General features: G+C 39.7%; 1 protein-coding gene across 6 annotated transcripts in view; it reads right to left on the bottom strand.

Moving 5' to 3' along the window:
• Window positions 1–20,008, bottom strand: part of MAP3K5 (mitogen-activated protein kinase kinase kinase 5) — a 244,162-nt gene that overhangs the window by 144,916 nt on the left and 79,238 nt on the right. For all 6 annotated transcript variants that reach the window (XR_002521757.2, XM_003898125.5, XM_031667401.1 and 3 more), the window contains one exon: window positions 6,020–6,043. Coding sequence is in view for 5 of the 6 variants with exons in the window: in XM_003898125.5 (XP_003898174.1) it covers window positions 6,020–6,043 (24 nt within the window). In the remaining variant the exon portion in view is untranslated. The remainder of the gene's footprint in view (window positions 1–6,019; window positions 6,044–20,008) is intronic.

Below are 20,008 nucleotides of genomic sequence, written 5' to 3'. Positions count from 1 at the left end.
TCTCTCTCTCTGTCTCCCCACTACTAAAACGACAGGCCCAGAAGTTATCCCTGATGCTTCCATTCCCTTTCCCTTCCATATCCTATCGAAGTCCTATCTGTCCTGACTTCAAAATATAATGTCATATTTGTCCATTTCCCTCCATCTTCTCGGCCAGCACTTTAGTCCATACACCAATGGACCTGGCCCAACCCACTGTCATCAGCTTTAACTGGTCCCCCTGCTTCCACTCTTGTTCTCTAATTCACTCTCTACTCAGCCATCAGAGTGATCATTCAACACCCTCCCTCAGATCACTTACCGCAGCTGCTTAAAGCCCCATCTCTTGCTCTTGGGAGGAAGAAGAAACTGCAATACAATGTACAAGGGCCTGACTATGCAGATCCTGCCCCTCTCTAACTTCAGCCCTGCCACTCTCCCCTCGCCCACTACAACCTGGGCTCACTGACCTTCTCTTGGTTCCTGGATGATGCCCAAGTGAGGATAAACTGGTGCAAACAAAAGCAGAGTGGGGATGAAAGTGCAAAGTAAGTTGGATACCCTGAGTAAGCAAATATGACTACAGCTTGGAGCTCAGGGAAGGGAACTAAATGCAAAGTTAAGGATGTTAGACTGTACATTCTGGGAAATGGAGAATCATAGAAGGATCCACAGAGGGAAAGAAAACACAATCAGCTGAGTGCGATGGCTCACGCCGTAATCCCAACACTTTGGGAAGCCAAGACGGGCAGATTGCTTGAAGCTAGGAGTTCAAGATCAGCCTGGCCAATATGGTGAAACCCCATCTCTACTAAAAATACAAAAATCAGCCAGGTGTGGTGGTGCACACCTGTAATCCCAGCTACTCAGGAGGCTGAGGTGAGAGAATCGCTTGCAGTGAGCCGAGATTGCACCATTGCACTCCAGGCTTGGTGACAGAGCGAGACTGTCAAGAAGAACAAACAAATGAACAAACGAAAGAAGGAGAGAGAGAGAGAGAGACAGAGAGAGAGAGAAAAGAGGGAGGGAGGAGGGAGAGATGGAGAACTGTGCATTTTCACAATGCACTATCAAAATGCACAAATCAAATGCACGAATCAAAATACACAATCAAAACTGCATTTTGGCAGCCTGGGCAGGTAACAAGATGCACTAAAGGAAAGAGAAACAGGTTTGAAGAGATGAGGCAGGAAGCTGCACAGCATGACCAGGTCGGCAGAGGTGGCGATAGAGAAACAGACACATGCTCGACTGAAGGAGGAGGAATCAGCTGGATCTGGTAACTGATAACACAACCTGAGAAAGGGTAAGGCATCAAAGGCAACTCTGCAGTCCTAAGGGGGACCGCCTATACAGAGTGGTATCATTAACAGAAAGCAAGAATTCAGAAAGCAGAACCAAACTAAGTTATCTATGAACACATGACTTCGAGACACTTGTATATCAGGTAATTAATCAAAGAATCTGAATTCTAGTTAAAATATGAGAAGAACTTCAAAAGGTTGAGATTTGCATTTGGTGGGATGGGGTGAAATGTTCACTTTTAAAGAGGTTGGGATTGAGGTGGGGCAAGACACCTAATGTGAAAATGTCCAAAAGAGAGCTAGTAATATGTGATTGAAACATAAAATAGTTCAAGCCAAAATACAGACCTGAGAATTATTGGATATGGTAGAATCAAAAGAAGTGGGAGAGACCTCCATGAGAAAAATCATAGAAAAAGGCAGAGGCTGAGAACTAGAAAGAGATATGTGGGAAACCCGACTACTGCTATTACGCGGAACAAAAAAAGTCCAGGTTATCCATTCCTAGTCATATTAGCATACAGAGAATAATACAGCATTTCTCTTACCCTTAGCACTTAAGTAATAGGTACAAACATGTATTCACCATGTGCGTGTGCCTGGGTATGAACAGTCATAAGTCAGTGGGTCACAACCTACAAAGAAGCTGCTGTGGCCTTCATGTTAAAAGTGAGGAGACAGGTAAGGCTTAGAGAGATCCTACATTTGGTCTGTGACATGTTTGGCACTCCAGCCCAGGGACCTCTTTCTCTAGAGGGCATGTCCTTCCCACTAGGGGGTATGCACCCTCCTGAGTGGCCTTTACAGCAGACATACCTGCTCTCTAACCTTCTGTCACTTTCTGTGGGAACCCTGCATGAGCCAAATGACTGTTCACAGAAAACAGACAAGAAATGCCAAATGCCCTTATGACCAGACTTCATTATTTATGACCATATTATCCTTTAAGGCTGCTTCTTGTATGTCAGGTAATGAAGCAGAAACCAAACCTCACCTCCAGTTAAAGCATGAGAAGAACTTCCAGACAGTGAGATTTGATTTGAAAATCAAGTATGCTAAATTGTTCCTGTCTCAGGTTCTCCTCCATGGAACAATAATTAGAAGAGGAAACAATAATTGGAAAAGGGAAAGTGAACATGTCCTGCTTCTAAAATGTTACCAAGATCCCACAGCACATCCGCCCAATTTAATCCTTTTACCCAAGCTACTGCTGAAGCAGAAAAGAAAGGCAAGGATACCAAAGAGGCTGCTTTCCAAAGCATCTAAAGCTTCAACTATGAGAATTGTTCAAAAGAACGACAGAATCAAACACTATTGCAGATAAGCACCATAACTCAAAATTACAAACGAAAATTATCTGAATCCGCCAAGTCACAAAATGAGAACAAAGAGCCAAAAAGCCAATAAAGCAGAAAAGTGGTATCAGAGTTTAAGCTGTTGGATAAAATTATGTATCCTCAGAAGCCTTAATACTACATACATTAGTTTATCAGACATTATTATTGAAATACGGGCAATGGGGAATACTGCACCTGTGTAAAACTAATTCTGGGGGAGAATGACTCTCAGATGTCTGGGTGTGTGTTAGGCAGAGGAGAGGTAAAGGGGTAATAACGAGTACGCAAACAGCAGAGAAAAGCAGTTGCTGAAACAAACTCCATGGTATAAGGCTTCAGAATTTTTGCTGAAAATACCTAAGCATGCTAAGGGTTTTCCCAAGTTCTAGGCTTCAACGCATTCTTTGGAGTTTCTTTCCCATGTTTCTAAGGCAATCATTTTCTTTTTCAACTTCCCATTGCCAATGTCAGGAAACAAGGCGGGTGATAAGCTACAGAAGCCACATGGCTACAACTGGGCCTGAGCTAAGAGACAGCCCAGTGAGTGTGCAGTGGGGGAAAAGCTGTGTGACACTGTGTTTTTCAAAAAGATACAACTGCCCAGAAAAGCACTTTTGCAAAATGATGAAAACTAATAGCATGGGAACATTTATTTCCCAAGTTGGCTCACATGTAACTTAGAAATGTTATTTCTGTATTTGCTGTGTGCAGACTGCCACCAAACCCATAGCATGAAATAGCTGATAACCCAAAGTAAGTAACAACAACTCCGATGTGATCAAGAATAGACACCTGAAGTGGAACAATTGCCTTTTATTAATAAAGTACTCAATCTAAAATATTTAAACTTGCTTCAAAGACCTTGTTTCCTTAAATTTCAAAACACTGAGGCATGGTCATAAAATGACAACACAAGCTATAAAATCTCACAGCTCAAAATCTAGTCTTATTCTAATTCATAATTCATTTTTGTTGTCTTGTTGTTGTTATTCTAATTCATAATTCATTTTTGTTGTTGTTGTTGTTGTTGTTGTCTCGCTCTGTTGCATAAGCTGGAGCGCAATGACATGATCTCGGTTCACTGCAGCCTGCACTTCCCGGGTACAAGTCATTCTCATGCCTCAGCCTCTCAAGTAACTGGGATTACAGGCATGCACCACCAAACCTGGCTAATTGTTGTATTTTTAGTAGAGATGGGGTTTCACCATGTTGGCCAGACTGGTCTCAAACTCCTGGCCTCAAATGATCCACCTGCCTCGGCCTCCCAAAGTGCTGGGATTACAGGCGTAAGCCACTGCCCTGACCCCTAATTAATTTTTTTCACCGTTTAAAAAAAACCACAAAAATACTCCAATTCTGTTTTTCAATTTTTAGAAACTACATAAAGGTAAACAGAAGTGTGTGTTGAAAATGAAATGAGCTTCTGGAAAGAAAAGCTCTCAGCATTCAAATGTATTGAAATAGATGCTTGAAATATTCAGCTTTTTATAAGAACATTCAGCACCTGAAATGCAACAGCTCTCTCTCAAGTCAGGGGGCAACTTCTTCACAAGGTACAATATTTGGTCTTTTTATCAACCTGCTTCTCCACAAGTCCAAGCTGGGCTAGGCAGGACGGACTTCCTTCTGCCATTCGGTCTCAGGGAGTGCTACCTTATGTGAAAGACACTGACATAATGGCTACCCTCTCTTTAGCACATCACCTTACGTTCATTTTCTAATTTGTCTGCTTCTTTGTTTGCTGATTTTCTACCAATTAGACTGTCTACACAACAGTTACACATGTGCTTGTTTCCACTTCCAGCCTCCCCCGTGAGAACCCTGAGGCACCAAGCCCGAAGCCTGGCACGCAGTGCATGTCCAATCAATATTTGTTAAAAAAAAAAAAAAAAGTGTGAGATAAATTAAACAGCTTAACACCTTTAACAAATTAAGCAATATTTAAAAACAGTGCATTAAAGCATGAAGCAACAATTGCTCATTTCCTGTTGAGATAGGAAGGATAAGAGTTTATAATGGCAGCATTATTTATGCTGAAATATGTGTCTGCCCTGGTTAAATCTTAAGCATATGTTTTAAAATTACTTCAGAAAAAAAAGGTTTAAAATTTCTGATTTAAGGAGAAATGACCAATTGTATTATTAATTTTGTCATCTTAAATCAAATCTTGTGCAGGCTTTTATAACATATTGTGTATTATCTTCACTCCGAGTTGCAGGGGTACATTCTTTAAGGTTTTTAAATACTGGCTTACTTTCTGAAATAAATGTACAACCACTGGCCACAACCGTTGGCCTAACAAGGCTGTCTCCACTTTATATTATAATTCTTCTTCACGCAGCATTTTTTTAAATTTAAAATTTACTTTTCTCATGTTTTCACATTTGTTTAATTCTGTGTGGAAGGTAGGAATTCTGTAGTGTAGTCTCAGAGGCAGACTATAATACTTAGGAACTTAAATCAATCTCTTCAAGTAGAAGACAGATGATAGATATGTCTATATCTTAGTGTACATTAATTATATTATATTGAGCCGGCTAGCTCTCATTATAAGCTATCAGTATTGTTATTCCTATACCTTTCCATGATTACAGACACTGGAGAGATGATCTTGAAAAGCCTGTCATATCAAGGCTTCACTGAGGTTGGTGAATCATGATTTAGAAAAGGGAAAAGGGAACAGCATATTTGAAAGGATGGCATGAATGTTGCCATGGAAACTTACTACAGACACATATACATACACACATATGTGTATCTCTGTGCGGATATAGGTTGCTTTAGGGCCACTCATAATTCCACAACACTGAATATACTATAAAACATTTTCTTTTTTATTCATTTATTTTTTTTTTGAGACGCAGTCTCATTCTGTCACCCAGGCTGGAGTGCAGTGGTATGATCTTGGCTCACTGCAACCTCCGCCTCCCGCATTCAAGCAATTCTCCTGCCTCAGCCTCCTGGAGTAGCTGGGATTACAGGAGCATGCCACCATGTCTGGCTAATTTTTGTATTTTTAGTAGAGATGGGGTTTCACCATGTTGGCCAGGCTGTTCTTGAACTCCTGACCTCAGGTGATCTGCCTGCCTCCGCCTCCCAAAATGCTGGGATTACAGGCATGAGCCATCATGTCTGGCCTGAATATACTATGAAACATTTTCTTCCAAAACTTAATTATATACAGAAAAAGACAGGTATCAGTGTCATCTCTCATTATGAAAAATAAAGTTTCACTACAATGAAGTACTTAGATAACCATGTTTATATTGATACATCAGAAAATCTAAAGAGGAGTAACAGAGAGAGAAATTAATAATTTGTGATTTTAAAAATACTGAAGATTAGTTAATGGAAAAGAAAATATTTTTAAAACTCTGGAAGGCTAAATAAAGTACTCACAGTATTCTTCTGGCAAATGAGTTCCTGAAAAACAAGAAAAAAATATACCACAAGTTAATATAAAACTGAATAATTCAACAACATTTATTGAACTATGTGGGAAAATTTGTATTAACAATGATATTAGCAATTAGAAATTTCAGGAAGTGTAGATTCCGTTCCTGCATCTGAAAAGTTTTCTTTCTATCTATCTATCTATCTATCTATCTATCTATCTATCTATCTACCTACTTATTTTAGAGAAAGCGTCTGGCTCTGCTGCCCAGGCTGGAATACAATGGCACAATCATAGCTCAGTACAGCCATGAGCTCCTGGGCTCAAGTGATCCTCCCACTTCAGCCTCCCAAGTAGCTAGGACTACAGGCCTACAGGTGCATGCCACCACATCCAGCTAATTTTAATAATTGTTTTTGTAGAGACAAGATCTCACTATGTTGCTCAGGTTGGTCTCAAACTCCTGGCCTCAAGCAATTCTCCCACTCTGGCCTCCCAAAATGCTGGGATTACAGGTGTGAGCCACCATGCCCAGCCCAAAAAGTTTACAATCTGTGGAGGAGACAGGAGAATACAAAAGTATTGTCTGTGGTTTAAAAAACAAAGCAAAACAAAAAACCAGCATAAATATGTAAAATCCCCAAACTGAATAACCTAAAACTAATTTCTGCACATTACCTGATCAGCCACCATCTCTTTGGGAAAAGGTTAAAATGAGTTTACTTTCCCTAAGCACAATCTGTCTCACACTCTGGGAGGGGAAAAAGCAGTGTGTTACATCCTGAGCAGCTAGAAGTAAAGGGTATTGGCCACTGGCAAATCCACACACAGATGATCAGGACATCTGACAAAAAATAGTCATAATTTGTGTATTTTTCATTAAGAAATATAATGGGATAAGTGGCTGGGCACAGTGGCTCATGCCTGTAATCCCAGCACTTTGGGAGGTGGAGGCAGGTGGATCACCTGAGGTCACAAGCTCGAGACCAGCCTGGCCAACATGGTGAAACCCCATCTCTACTAAAAATACAAAAATTAGCCAGGCATGGTGGCATATGACTGCATGACTGTAATCCCAGCTACTTGGGAGGCTGATGCAGGAGAATCACTTAAACCTGGGAGGCAGAGGCTGCAGTGAGCTGAGATTGCGCCACTGCACTCCAACCTGGGTGATTGAGATGCCTCAAAAAAAAAAAAAAAAGAATGGGATAAATACATAGTGTGTGGGCAGTGTGCCTATCTTCTAGGTTGTGAAGAGTGAGTGAGATTATACAAATAATATAGCTATACAGTGCCTGACACGTAAAAGCTCTCAATATAAGCTAACTATCGGTATTGTTATTCCTGTACCTCACCATGACTGCAGACACTGGAGAGACGATCTAGAAAAGCCTGTTGTATCAAAGCTTCACTGAGGTTGGGGAAACATGATTTAGAAAAGGGAAAAGGGAACAGCATATTGGAAAGGATGGCATGAATGTTGCCATGGAAACAGAAATCGTAAGGCATTTGTGGAGCCTCAAGGGCGAGTCCATCTGGCTGAGGCAAGGAGCCAGATCTGGGAGGGAGGAGTGTGGCCAGGCGAGGCCCAGCTGAGTGGCCATCATCTTCAGCCCAGGACCAGGATGCTGAATCCACATGGGGCAAAGAAGAACCAACAAGGGCTTTCATGCAAAGGAGCATGTAAGATTTTTGAATGTTTAAGGATAGCAAATGAGAAAACAAAAACTGACAGAGGAAAGAACTGCACTGGGTAGTTCTGAGGGCCATGAAGATGTACACAAAATACTAAAAATGCCTGGTGCCATGGCTCACACCTGTAAATCTCAGTGCTTTGGGTGGCTGAGGCCAGAAGATCACTTGAGACTAGGAGTTTGAGTCCAACCTAGGGAACATGATGAGACTCTGCCTCTAGAAAACATTTGAAAATTAGCTGGGTGTAGTGGCACACAACTCACACCTATAGACCAAGCTACGTGGGAGGCTGGGGCGGAAGGATCACTTAAGCCCTAAAGATGGAGGCTGCAGTGAGCTGTGACTGTGCCACTGCACTCCAGCTTGGGCAACAGAACAAGATCCTGGTTCAAAAAAAAAAAAAAAAAAACAATGACTAAAAGATATTATTCAATACCTCACAATGTTGCTGATAAAAAAGGACATGTACACATTTAACATTTAAACATTTATATAAGTCTGGATGGACATTTGTGTATACACACACTTGCTAAAAGTAAAAAGAATGACACAGACAGCAGGAGCTACGCTTTATCAGAGAAATATGTTCCCGTAGATTTAGAAAGCCTGGGAAGCTCAGCAGAGAAGGTGGAACTCAAGCTGAGCTGTGAAGGACAGACATGACCTCCAAAGGCAAAGCCCGAAGGTGGGGATTCAGACCAGAGAGCTTCATAAAGCAAAGGCCCATTTGAGGAATAATAAATGTTATCAAAGGGAGCTAAAGAAGACAGTTCACTTGGGGACCTAAGGAAGAGTGAATTAAAGAGGAACTTGGGCAGGGAGCAGGGGGAAGGAAAAAAACCTTGAATGTAGTCATTTGGCTAACACAGAAAACTCATTTTGACGCACACAAAAAGTAAAATCAGAAAGCTATTTGGAGCCTTACTGAAGAAGGCTTTGAATGCTCCAATAAAGTACTCCGCTCTGTGAGCACCTGGCAGTCAACGTGTTTTTTAAGTTGAGTGATATGTTCAAAGAAGTATCAGCACATATTGGGGCATCATTTTTAATAGTAAAGGCTGAGAACAACATAAATGGCCATCACCTAAAAACTAGTAGAATAAACTCTAGTACCTCCATACACTGGAATACATTACAACCAAACAAACAATGAAGAACTTATTGAAGTGATAGAGCAGGATCTACCAGATCTGCTAAGTAAAAAAAGCAAAGTAGAGAACAGTTTTTTATCCTATGCTCCTATCTATGTACAAAAGAGAGAAAAATGAAATTCTAATTTGTAAATTCATAAAATCTCTCTGGCAGGATGTATAAAAAGCTAATAACGGTAGTTGCCAATGGAGTTGGTTGGCTGACTAGGGAATAAAGGTAAAAGAATAAATTTTCACTATATATCCTTTTGTACTTTTAAATGTTTGTAGCGGGTGAATGTATTACCTTAAAAGGACAAATAAATAAAAGGTAAACCTTGTTAAAGTTTACGCAGACTAATTTGATGATGGTACTTAGTATTAATTATTATTTTTTTAATTTTTTGAGACTTAGTATTAATTATTATTTTTTTAATTTTTTAATTTTTTTAATTTTTAATTTCTGTTACCCAGGCTGGAGTGCAGTGGTGGGATCACGGCTCACTGCAGTCTCAACCTCCCAGACTCCAGCAATCCTCCCACCTAACCCTCCCAAGTAGCTGGGACCACAGGTATGTGCCACCACGCCTGGCTAATTTTTATTTTTTTGGTAGAGATGGGGTTTCACCATGTTTCCCAGGCTGGTTTCTAACACCTGGGCTCGAGCGAGCCACCTGCCTCAGCCTCCCAAAGTGCTAGGATTACAGGTGTGAGCCACCGTGCCTGGCCAGTACTTAGTATTTGATGAAGAAAAGCATTTAAGTGGCTATTGAAAAAGTCTGGAGACATCATAATAAGTGCTTAGTCAATGGGAGTGCCCCAGGAATGGAAATCAAAGGACAGATGAGTGGCATTTTAGAGGAAGGTTGAAAATGGCTTTTCCTGCAGGTGTTTCAAATAATTAATATCACACACACATAGAAATGGCTCATGAACAAGGAAGTTGAAAAATGTTGGATAATCACAAAGCCAGGAACACAGTACGCAGAATTTTTCAAACTTGATTTATGGAGCATCTCTCCAGAGTAGCAAACCATACGCTTGCAAATATGGCTCTCGCCTGATAGAATATCCTTCTCTCTTCCCCTCTAAGTAACAAGGAAATGCCCTCTCCATCCTCTCTGCGCAGCATCCTCTGTGCAATGTATAAGACACCTGTCCTCTGTGAAGCTGGCCTTCACCGTGTTCTGTGACACCTATCTTCCCAACAGAAGTAGATTATGTCTTCATCTGTGCTGCCATTAACCCTCATACAGATCTCCTTGATAGCACTTCACTTACTATATTGCACATTTTTGTTCCTAGGATTCTCTCACCCTACATCATGACTTCCTGGGGGCAAAGACCATGTATTTTATTCATATTTGTATCTTGACTGATGGTCTAGCAAATGTCATGACATACAGCAGGTACCACAAAAGCATGAATAAATGAATAAATTAATGAATGTACAAAATATTGGACTATGAATTAGGGGTAGATATGTGCAAGAGATGGCTCTGCTCCCAGTTAGCCATTTCACTTCTCTCTCATGTGACACTAAGAGAGTTGGACTAAGTGATTGCTAGTCTCTTCCAACGCTGTGTTCATCATTTGCTTTTGCCTAAAGGGCTCTCATGGTCAGTGTTGTCCTTGTGCTGCTAGAAGGAGAGATGCCCTCATGCTTCCCCAGCATACGAGATATTCTACCCTTGACTCTGTTTTTGATGTACCAGGCACAGAAATGGAAGTGGCAGGGAAGGGAGCAGTGGTGAGTACTGAGTGAGCCGAAGGCTCTATAGAAAAGGAAATGGCCACTACTGGCTTAGTGCCAATATGGTATGTCTTCCTTATGAATTGCTCATTGAAATAATAACTCTCTTACATGTCTCCTCTGCCTTCCTGTCAGATTATGCATACATTATAAAGCATGCATCTTAGATTATGCTTGCAGATTGTGCCTGCAAATTACAAAACTCTATTAAAATCATTCCTGAGCCAGATGGTGGTGTGCACCTGTAGTCCCAGCTACTCAAGAGGCTGAGGCAGGAGGGTTGCTTGAGGCCAGGAGTTCGAGGCTGCAGTGAGCTATGATTGCACCACTGCACTCCAGCCTGGGTGACAAGAGAGTCCCGTCTCTTAAAAAGAGAAAGAAAAATCATTCGTATAACATCTGAATTCTTGTTAGCTATTGCTTATGCTTTGTAGAAGCTAAAGCTGAAGGAGACAGAGTTTATTCACAGTTTATCATGTAACCTTAAAGGAGGCATCAACTTTAATGGAGCAAAGGTACTGTCTGTGCATTTAACTTAATCCAAATAAATAACAAATAAGACCTTGAAAGGTACCTAGAGCAGAGAATGCTTAATTTGTATTAAATCCACTAAAGAGGGGTGGGAAGGAAAGGGAATAAATTTAAGACATACTGCTCTATTTCATATCAGCTCATAGAAATTTTCATCTCAAGTACCTATGAATAAGAAGATAAAATCAACATAAATTCCAGTTCCTTACCAGTGGCACATTTCTGAAGATGTATTATCCCACTACAACTCTGTACTTGTCTGAGGTCTTTAGGGGGTTTTTGGTCAGTGTAGCCCCGGCTATACCAGAAACATCCAAAAAAATTTTTTTCCTGATTTTCTGGTATTGGTTGATAACCAAGTAAGGGAAGCAAGACAAAAGAAACAATCTAGTCCAGGGCTCATTTGAAGGCAAATACTAACTTTTGATAGCTCTCTGGGACAATGTTTGAAAAGGCCACCTCAGGGATAACTAAATGGAGTATTTCCACCACTAGAAAGTTTTTGTGCCTAAAATTTAGGTAACTGCAGCCAGGGGAAAAAGTGGGAATCGCAGGCATGGAGTGGCCAAGTCGAATCAGACTTGGGGTGGGAGAAGCAGGAATAGGAACCAGGATTTCAGCTTCCTGAAAGAAGATAAAGGAGCAGGCTGGGAGTTCTTGGCCAGGGAAAGAACCTGGCCCTGGCTGGTGGCTTTCTGGGTCTTCCATTCTGATCCCTCTTTCTGTCCTAGTGGAACTTGGCAAGTTTTCCATTAAAGTGGGGGAAAAGAATAATCCCTATACTCCTCAGCTCCATCTTCTTAACTCATTTCAATGTGTCAAAAAAGCAAAACAAGGAACTATCAGATGGGCTGTGTGGGCCTACTGGGCCTTGCTGAGAAGGAGAAACACTCCCTTTACCCTTTCTGCACGCTGCTAAAACAAGCTGAGCAGACCTGAGGAGAGTAATCCAACACAAGTGTCATAGAGCCGTGACACAGAGGCTTTAAAGATAGATAGGAAACAAAGCACTTTTGTGTTTACATGTTATGCCTACATAAGCTCAAGCTTTAAAAGAAAAAAATCTCAATAATCTTAAAAAAAAAAAAAACACCAAGAAAATCACCTTTTTGCAGAACATATGAAATCTGTGGACAGACTCAGACAGACAAGTACCAGATGACAAGTCAAAGAATATGGGGCTTATCCTTGCCCTGACACTAGCTGTGTGTGTTCCTGAAACAAGTCATCGCATGTCTCTGGACTTATTTCTCTTCTGTAAAGAAAATATCTTCTGGCCAGGAGGGGTGGCTCATGCCTGTAATCACAGCACTTTGGGAGGCACAGGCAGGCAGATCACTGGAGCCCAGGAGTTTGAGACCAGCCTAGGAAACATGGCAAAACCATATCTCTACAAAAAATACAAAAATTAGCCAGGTGTAGCAGCACGTGCCTGTATACCCAGCTACTCAGGAGATCAAGGTGGGAGGATTGCTTGAACCTGGGAGGTGGAGGTTGCACTGAGCCAAAATGGCACCACTGCACCCCAGGTTGGGTGACAAAGTCAGACCTTCTCTCAAAAAAAAAAAAAAAAAAAAAGAAAGAAAGAAAAAGAAAATACCTTCTATCTTTCCAATCCAAATAATATCTAACTTGTCTGTTTCATTGGGTTCTATGCAAAGGCCAAATGGAGTAAGTTAATGAAACTATTTGCAGTACTTTAAAGCCATTTATAGGAGGAGGTATTAATAAACCAAAGCAAACAACTCCAACTCAATTCCTGCACTGCCAGGTCTGGAAACCTTTCACACCTATGTTATTCATGACAGGGGCTAAGAACACATCCTTCTCTTGAATATGAATACCTATCAATTAAAACAACTAGTATCAAAAATCAGGTTAAATTATACCAAAGTTGGAAAGTAATCCTAAAAGGAATTCTAGCCTCTCTTCTTTCCCTATTAAATTCTTTTCATATTTAAATAAGTATATCTTGGTGGAAGAACTCTGCCGTAAGTAGATATCTGTCTCTAAACTGGGCTGGAATGCTGAAAAATGACATTTTATATATAAAGCATTTAACAGAGCTTTTTTTTTGGAAACACGGTCTCACTCTGTCACTCTATCACCACCCAGGCTGGAGTACAGTGATGTGATCTCAGGTCACTGCAACCTCAACGCCCCCAGGCTCAGCCAATTCTCCTACCTCAGCCTCCCAAGTAGCTGGGACTACAGGCACACACCACCATGCCCAGCTAAGTTTTGTAATTTTTGTAGAAACTGTGTCTCACTATGCTGACCAGGCTGGTCTTGAACTCCTGGGCTTAGGTGATCCTCCTGCCTCATATTCCTAAAGTGCTGGGATTACAGGCATGAGTCACTGTGCCTGGCCTAACAGAGCTTCTTAACACAAACTTCACTTTATACTGTGTTGCTATTATAATCAACTTCTTCTTTTTAACCAGCTGTTTCTTTCAGCAACATCTAATTAGGCCATAATATTCAAGTTCATGTATTACTTTTCTTTTTAACTGTATTGTTAAAGTTGGAGGCACAATGAATTTTTCTACAGTAAATCATACTTTGCACATTGATATGGTTTGGCTGTGTCCCCACTCAAATCTCATCTTGAATTGTAGCTCCCATGATTCCCACATGTTGTGGGAGGGACCTGGTGGGAGATAATTGAATTATGGGGCAGTTTCCCTCCTACTGTTCTCATGGTAGTGAAGAAGTCTCACAAATTCTGATGATTTGATAAGGGGTTCCCACTTCCACTTCTCTCTCATTCTACCTTGTCTGCTGTCATGTAAGACGTGCCTGTCACCTTCTGCCATGATTGTGAGGCTGCCCCAGCCACACAGAACTGTGAGTCCATTAAACCTCTTTTTCTTTATAAATTACCCAGTCTCAGGTATGTCTTTATCAGCAGCATGAAAATGGACTAATAGACACACACATTTCAGCAATAGTTTCAAAGATATATTCTAAAAAGCCCCAAAGAGGGTGATGGGTTACAATGCCAAAAAGATCAACTGTCACAGAAAGAGTCAATTATTTAGAATAAATGAAAAGAAAGATAATTCAGCAAGGCTTGCCCCACTCCTTCCTCTGTGCACAGAGGTAGTCCTTCTTGGTCTTCACGGGTATTCAGAATCACAGGCCTATGACCAAAGTCACTACAAATGAGACAAATAGCTGGTGCCTACCCAGTCATATAATGGCATTGTGCATCGCCTCTTGGACAAAATGGTAATAAGAGATTCAAAACAGTGGGCAAGGAGTGAGGGTGGTTAAAGAGGAATCAGGAAGGAGAAAGCAAGGGCATATTTTACCCAGTCTATACATAATTCCTTAGAAGGTACACTATTGCTAATTGACATCCAAGAAAGCTGAATTCTCCAGTCTTGAGTCCTTTCAATAACCTCAGGGATTCTACAATTAGGAAGTCAACTCCTGCTAAATAAATCATTCATCTAGCTTGTCAATTCAAGATCTTCAGAGAAAACCTTCATAAAGCAATGTTACACAAATGGCTTATCTGCTTCTCCCCACAAATTACCTCTTTCTTTCCCCAATTTGAGATGGAATGATTATAGCTTAAAAGAAAGTTAGATCATTTCTGAATAAATAAAATAAAGGAACAAGATTGTTTCTACCAAATGATAAGAAGTGTATGGGATGGCAACATTGAACCAGGAAGAGTACAGAGTCCCAGCATTTTAAAATCAACAGCTGGTTATAAAGTAAGCTAGAAACTTCAGGGATGTCCAGAGGCAGCACTATTAAAAAGGGGCAGGGCCAGTGTTCCCGGTTCACAAATTGTGAGACCACTTTATAGGATCATATTTTACAACAATGTTTTTAAAACACATTATTGAATGTGTACTTTGTACCACTAACAAGTTGATAATTTTTAAAATGCTGAAAAGAATCCAGCAAAAAATTCTTTGTTAAACTAAAAGAGTCCTAAACCTTTGAAAAATAAAAATTTTAATTTATTCACAACTCAAGCTAAAACCAAATTCACCTTATTTACTTTGATAAGGGAAGCAAAACTTTAACAAAAGGAAGTACTGTTTTTTGTTTATAAAAACAAAAAAAGAGATAAATGTTTTTATGGGTTTAAGAACACTCTGGAATCCAAGTAGATTCTCCAAATACAGGTAAGAATTCAATTCAAGTGTGAGGTATTTGTAATAAATTACCAGATGTCCTCACCAATGTACAAACCGGTATAATCATCAAAATTTACACATGGACATCACTGTTATTTTCAAAACTATAACCATTTGCTTCAAATGGATATGCATGAGTGCCAGAAAGACAAGACTCCGTGTTTAAGTTCTAAAGGAGATTGGGTCCCTCAGTGCCTGCAGATAAAAGATCATGGGTCTAGGTGCCATGGAACTGCTTGAATGAGCAGTAGTTTTCAACGTTCATTTACGTTGTACCATGTGTCAAAATTTCCTTCCTTTTTAAGATTGAATAATATTCCATATATGTACATACCACATGTTGTTTAGCCAATGATGTGCTGATAAACATGTGGGCTGCTTCCACCTTTTGGCTACTAAGAATAATGCTACTATGAACATGGGTATACAAATACCTCTTCAAGATCCTGCTTTCAATTCTTTTGGGTGTATATCCAGAAGTGGAATTGCTAGATCATGTGGTAATTTTATTTTCAATGTTTTGGGGAGCTGCCATATTATTAACATTTGCTGATTTTTAAGGGCTAATTTAGTGAAGCGTTACAAATTTTGGTTTGTGCACCTAAGATTTCATGCTAGTCAGATCCCGATCTAGAAAATAATAGATGCACTGAGGCAGAGTAAGGGTTTCAAGCATCACATATGTGTGTTCTGTATTCAGTGAGATAGTGAAGAAGGAAGCATGTAGACAGGTTGCCACAGAGAAAGATTGTCTATTAATGAAAATCCCATCCATAAAGTAACTTTTCAGCCAATAGTTAAAGATAAAAATACAACTAAATCTTTTGAACAAGAAATAATCTAATATAATCATTATGTTTCAACACAAACTGCATCGCCACTAACTGATCTGCCTACTAATCTATCAAGAAACATGGAAACATCTCATTTAATGGATAAAATGAGAATAAAGTCTGTTTGAGTGCAGAAAGGGAAATATCCAAATATCTGAAGCTTTCTAACCACAGCCAGAACATAGAAAAAAGACACTAAAAATATTTTGAGATTCCAGTGTCCAAAACGCATATATGTTATCCTGATGGATACAAAAAAATAAAAGAATATAGCAATCTATTCCTTTTTTTAAAAAAGGTTAATTATTAAATATTTCAAGTATATAAAAAGTATAAAAATTAGCACTCATGGTCTACCACCTAGATTTAGAAATATAACATCACAGATATAGTTGAAGACTCTCATATTCCCTTCTCAATTTTATTCCATTCCTATCTCCTAAGAGGTAACTATTCTGAATGCTGCTTATAATTCCCATACACATGTCTATCCTTTTTTAACACAAGTGTGTATAAAAACATCCTCTTGCACATGATATTTTATATAGATGGTATGATACTGTACACAAGTAATTTGTTTTTTCCCCCAACACTGTTGTTTTGAGATATATTTATATTGATGTCTAAAGCACTAGCTGATTTGTTTTAAGTGCTCTATAATATTCCATTAAATAATTATAGCTGGCTGGGCATGGTGGTTCACACCTGTAATCCCAGCACTTTGAGAGGCCAACACGGGTGGATTGCTTGAGATCAGGAGTTCGAGACCAGCCTGGCCAACACGGTGAAACCCCATCTCTACTGAAATATAAAAATCAGCTGGGCGTCGTGGCGGGAGCCTGTAATCCCAGCTACTATGGAGGCTGAGGCAGGAGAATTGCTTGAACCCAGGAGGCAGAGGTTGCAGTGTGCCAAGATAGCATGACTGCACTCCAGCCTGAGCAAAAGAACAAGACAGTCTCAAAAAAAAAAAAAAAAGATTACAGCTGAAGGTATCTATTAATTCTCCATTTCTCTGGGAGGAGGAGTTATATAAACATGCTAACATAAACATTCTTGATTATATCTCCTTATGCATGCAAGAGATTTTTTTTACAGTATACATTTAGGGTCAGAATGACTAAGTCTTGGTGATATGCTCATTTGATATTATTAAATATCCCCAAATTATGCTTCAGAAGGTACTATCTCTCCCACCAGTAGTGCGTAGGTTTCCCACTCTCCACAACCTGGCCATCTGTAGTATAAGAGGTTTTAATTCTTGACTATCTGGCACGTGCAGGCATGTTTCATCGTTTTGTTTTGCTTTGTTTTATAGTACAATTGTTTAAAGTGAGTGGGGAGTGGCCCAGAACATAGAGAAGGAGCTGAGAACGGGAGTGGAGGAAAGGATCACAAGAAGATGAGCTGAGAGCTGGTGTTATAAAGGAATTTCTAGTGATAAGAGATGGTTCATGAAAACAATTTCCTCACTCTACACAAAACGGCTTCATTTCTCCTAAGTCCTCAGAGGTGTTTAACGCTTCTGCGCCACAGCTCATTGACCAGGAGTGTCCAGACTTACTCACCACTTACTGAGAGACCCCAAGTGGAAGTATGATCATTTCATAATGCATGAAATAAATCACAGAGTAATTGTTACTAGCATTTCTTATTTTAAACCAATGTAAATCTTGGCACAGATATTCTCTCAATAAACATTAGTAGGCACATGAGAAATTCTCATGAGATTTATTTAAAGAAAATTATAAAAAATAAGTGTTGTTACAATGCTAAAGAAAAGAAAAAGAATTGGCCGGGCACAGTGGCTCATGCCTGTGATCCCAGCACTTTGGGGAGCTGAGGTGAGCAGATTACTTGAGGTCAGGAGTTCGAGACCAGCCTGGCCAACATGGTGAAACCCCATCTCTACTAAAAATGTAAAAATTAGCCAGGTGTGGTGGCACATGCCTATAATCCCAGCTACTCTGGAAGTGGAGGTTGCAGTAAGCCGAGATTGCTCCATTGCACTAAAAAAAAAAAAAAAAACGAAAATTTTTCATTCTTTAGTACTTGATAGTACTTGTGATTTAAAACAATGGATATAAAGCTTATTACAATTAAATGCCATGACTAGATTCTAAATATCCTTTCAAATGATACTTCAGACATAGATTTTTAAAGTACTTTTATAGCTCCCATTATTTTTCCAGGAGCTTAAATTTTAAAAAAAAATTTTTTTTCTACGATTTCTTCCTGAGAATTTGCCGCCAAAGAGAAACTGCAGTCTTCAACAAAGAGCAACAGATTAAAATAAAACTTGTGCAGCTGTACTTTCTAGATGGCCAAAGAATCAACCTAAGTGAAACTAAACATATGACAAGAATAGCATTCTAAAACTGTCTTTGCCCTGTGAAAACAGAGGGATGCTTTGTTTTTATTTCGCTTGGCTAATCCTTATATGATATATTATTTTAAATATCTCTTGTTCTGTTTATTTCATTGCAGTTTTCCTATCTGTTGGTCAATGGCAGGAATAAGGGTTACATCTTTAACTAACTGCCCAGAAATGAATAAAACTAAAAATACATACACACACCAATTCTTTTCAGTAGCACAGGACCTGAGGAACTTTCAGGACTCAGAGGAAATTGCTAGACTGCCAAAAATGCTTCCTATCCCAGATATTTCTGTCCTCTGCAACCAGACACATGACCTACCAAGCTAGGAATAGTCTAAATAAGAAAACAGCAAAAGTTTCAGTTAATAAAAGGGAATAAAGAATAAAGAAAAAAAGACGGATGTTACCTACGAAAACTCAGGAGGCATAGCTGATAGGTTTTTCTAAATGAATACACTCAGCAGAAATATATGATATAATTTTAACTAGAAGTAACCGACAATAATGCAATAATGCTTAGCGGTCAAGGGCAACAGGCTTTGGAGTCAGGCAGTCCTAATTCCAAATTTTCCTAGCTATATCACCTTAGGCAAATGATTGAATTTCTTTGGGCTTCAGTTTGTGATATTAAAAAAATGCTAATAGAATATACACCTCACAGAGCTCTTTTAAGAATTATTATTATTATTATTCTTTGTTTTGGGATTTTTTTGAGACAGGGTCTTGCTCTGTTGCCCAGGCTGGAGTACAGTGGTGTGATCTCAGCTTACTGCAACCTCTGCCTCCTGGTTCAAGGGATTCTCATGCCTCCCAAGTAGCTGGGATTACAGGCATGTGCTGCCACATCTGGCTAGGCATGTGCTGCCACACCTTTTCCTAGGGAAGTATTTAAAAACAAGTGTTGTTACAATAAAGAATTTAAGAATACTTCCCTAGGAAAGAATGGGCACAAAATTAAATCACCAGATACTAGTAGGAGCAAGAGCAAAAAAATGTAGAGAGTAAAAAATCTCCAACATAATAGTGCCTGCTTAAATAAACTTAATCTGTCTAGGTGTGGTGGCTCACACCTGTAATCCCAACTCTTTAGGAGGCCAAGGTGGGAGAATCACTTGAACCCAGGAGTTCAAGACCAGCCTGGGCAACATGGCAAAACCCTATCTCTGCAAAAAAAGAGAAAAATTAGCTGGGTGAGGTAGCATGCGCCTGTAGTCCCAGCTACTCAGGAGGCTGAGGGGGGAGGATCACATGAACGCAGGAGGTCATGGTTGCAGTGAGCGGTGATCACAACACTGCATTCCAGCCTGGGTGACAGAGTGAGACCCTAAATAAATAAATACATACATAAACTTAATCCAAAGAAAAATGAAAAGAGCTAAATCAAATAATCTAATTCCTTCATCAAAAGCTAATATGTGTTACAAATAGCAGCAAATCAAAATGTCTAATTAAAAATGAGTTACAACATTTTATGATGTATTAATTAAAGAGGTAAATCTGGAGGAAAATTAAGGA

Source organism: Papio anubis, chromosome 6, assembly GCF_008728515.1.
Source record: "Papio anubis isolate 15944 chromosome 6, Panubis1.0, whole genome shotgun sequence".
Classification (NCBI taxonomy): Eukaryota; Metazoa; Chordata; class Mammalia; order Primates; family Cercopithecidae; genus Papio; species Papio anubis.
This window is presented reverse-complemented; position numbering and strand designations above follow the sequence as displayed.